The sequence below is a fragment of the Penaeus japonicus genome, unplaced genomic scaffold (assembly GCF_977035675.1).
Source record: "Penaeus japonicus unplaced genomic scaffold, GWHDUDI00000001_assembly GWHDUDI00000038, whole genome shotgun sequence".
Lineage (NCBI taxonomy): Eukaryota > Metazoa > Arthropoda > Malacostraca > Decapoda > Penaeidae > Penaeus > Penaeus japonicus.
In genome coordinates, this window is record NW_028234440.1 from 15190959 (window position 1) to 15193458 (window position 2500).

Sequence of the window (2500 nt, forward strand, 5' to 3'; positions counted from 1 at the left end):
AGAGGAGTGAGGGGGAGGTGATGGAGAGAAGAGGGTGAGGAGGTAGGAGTGAGGAGGAGGGGATGAGGAAGGGGGTGGGAGTGAGGGTAAGAGGTGAGAGAGGGTAGGAGGAAGGGGGAAGGGGTGAGGGAGGACGAGGAGGAACAGGAGGGAGAAGGGAGGATGGGGAGGGGGGCAGACGGTGATAAGAGCGGTGTGCGAGGGACGTCTTGACAGTTGACTCCAGCTGGCGCCAGGGTGAGCCGCTCCTTCTCGCTCGCACGCCCGCTCACTCGCTCGCCTCGTCTCGTCTCCTCTTGTTTGTTTGTTTGCCCGTCGGGTGTGTTTGTTACCCCCCGCCCCTTCCACTCGCACAAGCACCGCCCCCTTCCCCTCCCCCTCTCCCTCCCCTGTGGCCTGCCGTGCGACTCCTCGGGCTTCGCGAGGGCGGCCGCGTCAGCGTCTCCGGCACCGGGATCGCCCGGGCACCGCAGGATCGACTCGCCCAGGGCGTCCGCGCGCCCCGCTCCCGCTCCCTCTGCCACACTCCCCGGCCGCCGCACGAGCATCGGCGACGGCGACGGCGACGGCGGAGGCGATGAGGCTACGGGCGCTGGCGGTGGTGGTCATGGCGTGGGCGGCGTGGGTGGGCGGCACCGCGGAGCCTCCGGCGGTGGTGGGCGCGGGCGGCGCCTGGAGAGGCGGGCGCGTGCCGTGGTCTGGCGCGGGGCGGTGGGCGGGCCGGCGCGGCGGGCGGGCGTCGTCCTCGTGCGGGCCGCCGTGCGTGTGCGTGGCGGAGGGCGCGGGCGCCGAGGTGCTGGTGGACTGCTCCATGGCGCTAGAGCCGCGCGCCGTCGTACAGGGCTTCCGCGCGTCGCCGCCGCCGCCCGCGGACGCGCCCGGCGACGGCGACGGCAGCGGCGGCGACGCGATAGTGCGCCTGGTCGTCATGAGCTCCGAGCTGCCGGCGCTGGAGGACGACTCCTTCGGCAACGTGAGCTTCACGCACGCGCACGTCAAGTACAACCACGCGCTGGCCGTCGTGTCGCCGCTGGCGCTGCGCTCGTCGCACGCCACGCTGCGGGTGCTGGACCTGCGCAACAACAACCTGACGGCGTTCCCCCTGGCGGAGCAGCTGTCCGCCTTCCGCAGCCTGCAGTACCTCTCCGTGGACGACAACGGCGTGGCGGCGGTCCCCGAGGGCGTGTCCGGCCTGGAGCAGCTGCTCCACCTCAGCCTCGCCAACAACCGCGTCGAGTCCCTCCACCCGCGCGCCCTCACCAGCCTGCCGTCGCTCCTCCATCTCGACCTCCACTCCAACCGCCTCCTCGCCCTCCCGCCACAGCTGTCGGCGCTCCCCGCCCTCCGCTCGCTCCTGCTGTGGGACAACCCCTTCGCCACGCTGCCATCCGGTGAGACACCCACCGCCCACGCCGACGCCCTCTGTTCGGCGCTTGCACTCTTGCCCATGTCAGGGCGTGCTCACTTCTGAGCGCTGCGGCGCCCCTCTCCCTCTCCCTTCTTTCGCTCGCTCGCTCGCTCGCTCGCTCGCTCGCTCTCTCTCTCTCTCTCTCTCTCTTTCTCTCTCTCTCTCTTCTTCCGCTCGCTCTCTCTCTCTCTCTCTCTCTCTCTCTCTCTCTCTCTCTCTCTCTCTCTCTCTCTCTTCTTCCGCTCTCTCTCTCTCTCTCTCTCTCTCTCTCTCTCTCTCTCTCTCTCTCTCTCTCTCTTTCTCCCTCTCCCTTTTTCCGCCCTCTCTCTCTCTCTCTCTCTCTCTCTCTCTCTCTCTCTCTCTCTCTCTCTCTCTCTCTCTCTCTCTCTCTCTCTCTCTCTCTCTCTCCCTCTCTCTTTCTCCCTCTCCCTTCTTCCGCTCTCTCTCTCTCTCTCTCTCTCTCTCTCTCTCTCTCTCTCTCTCTCTCTCTCTCTCTCTCTCTCTCTCTCTCTCTCTCTCTCTCTCTATCCCTTCTTCCGCTCTCCCTCTCCCCCATCCCTCTCTCTCTCCCTCTCCCCCCACCCCTCTCTCTCTCCCTCTCCCTCCCTCCCTCCCTCCCTCCCTCCCTCCCTCTCTCTCTCTCTCTCTCCCTCTCTCTTCTTCCGCTCTCGCTCTCTCTCTCCCTTCGCCCACATCTCTCTCCCTTCTCCCCACTTTCTTTTTTTCCGTCCCCTCTCTCTCTCTCTCTCTTTCTCCCCTTCCCCTCTCTCTCTGTCTCTCTTCCCTTCTTCCTCTCTCTTTCTCCCTTGCCCTCTTCCTCTCTCTCCCGTCCCCTCTTCCTCTCTCTGTCCCTCCCTCCCCCTCTCCCTCTCTCTCTGTCCCTCCCTCCCCCTCTCCCTCTCTGTCCCTCCCTCCCCCTCTCCCTCTCTGTCCCTCCCTCCCCCTCTCCTTCTCTCTCTCCCTCCCTCCCCCTCTCCTTCTCTCTCTTCCTCCCTCCCCCTCTCCTTCTCTCTGTCCCTCCCTCCCTCTCTCCTTCTCTATCTCCCTCCCTCCCCCTTTCCCTCTCTCTCTCTCCCTCTCTCTCTCCCTTTC

At 66.2% G+C, this 2500-nt stretch overlaps 2 protein-coding genes across 2 annotated transcripts in view; one reads left to right on the forward strand and one right to left on the reverse strand.

Annotated features, from left to right (window-relative positions):
• shtd (anaphase promoting complex subunit 1) overlaps nucleotides 1-2500 on the reverse strand; it is a 51412-nt gene that overhangs the window by 29551 nt on the left and 19361 nt on the right. The gene's annotated exons all lie outside the window — the stretch shown is intronic.
• LOC122242963 (oplophorus-luciferin 2-monooxygenase non-catalytic subunit-like) overlaps nucleotides 578-2500 on the forward strand; it is a 7615-nt gene continuing 5692 nt past the window's right edge. The window contains exon 1 of the mRNA XM_086532941.1: nucleotides 578-1391. Within this exon, the coding sequence (XP_086389067.1) occupies nucleotides 578-1391 (814 nt within the window). The remainder of the gene's footprint in view (nucleotides 1392-2500) is intronic.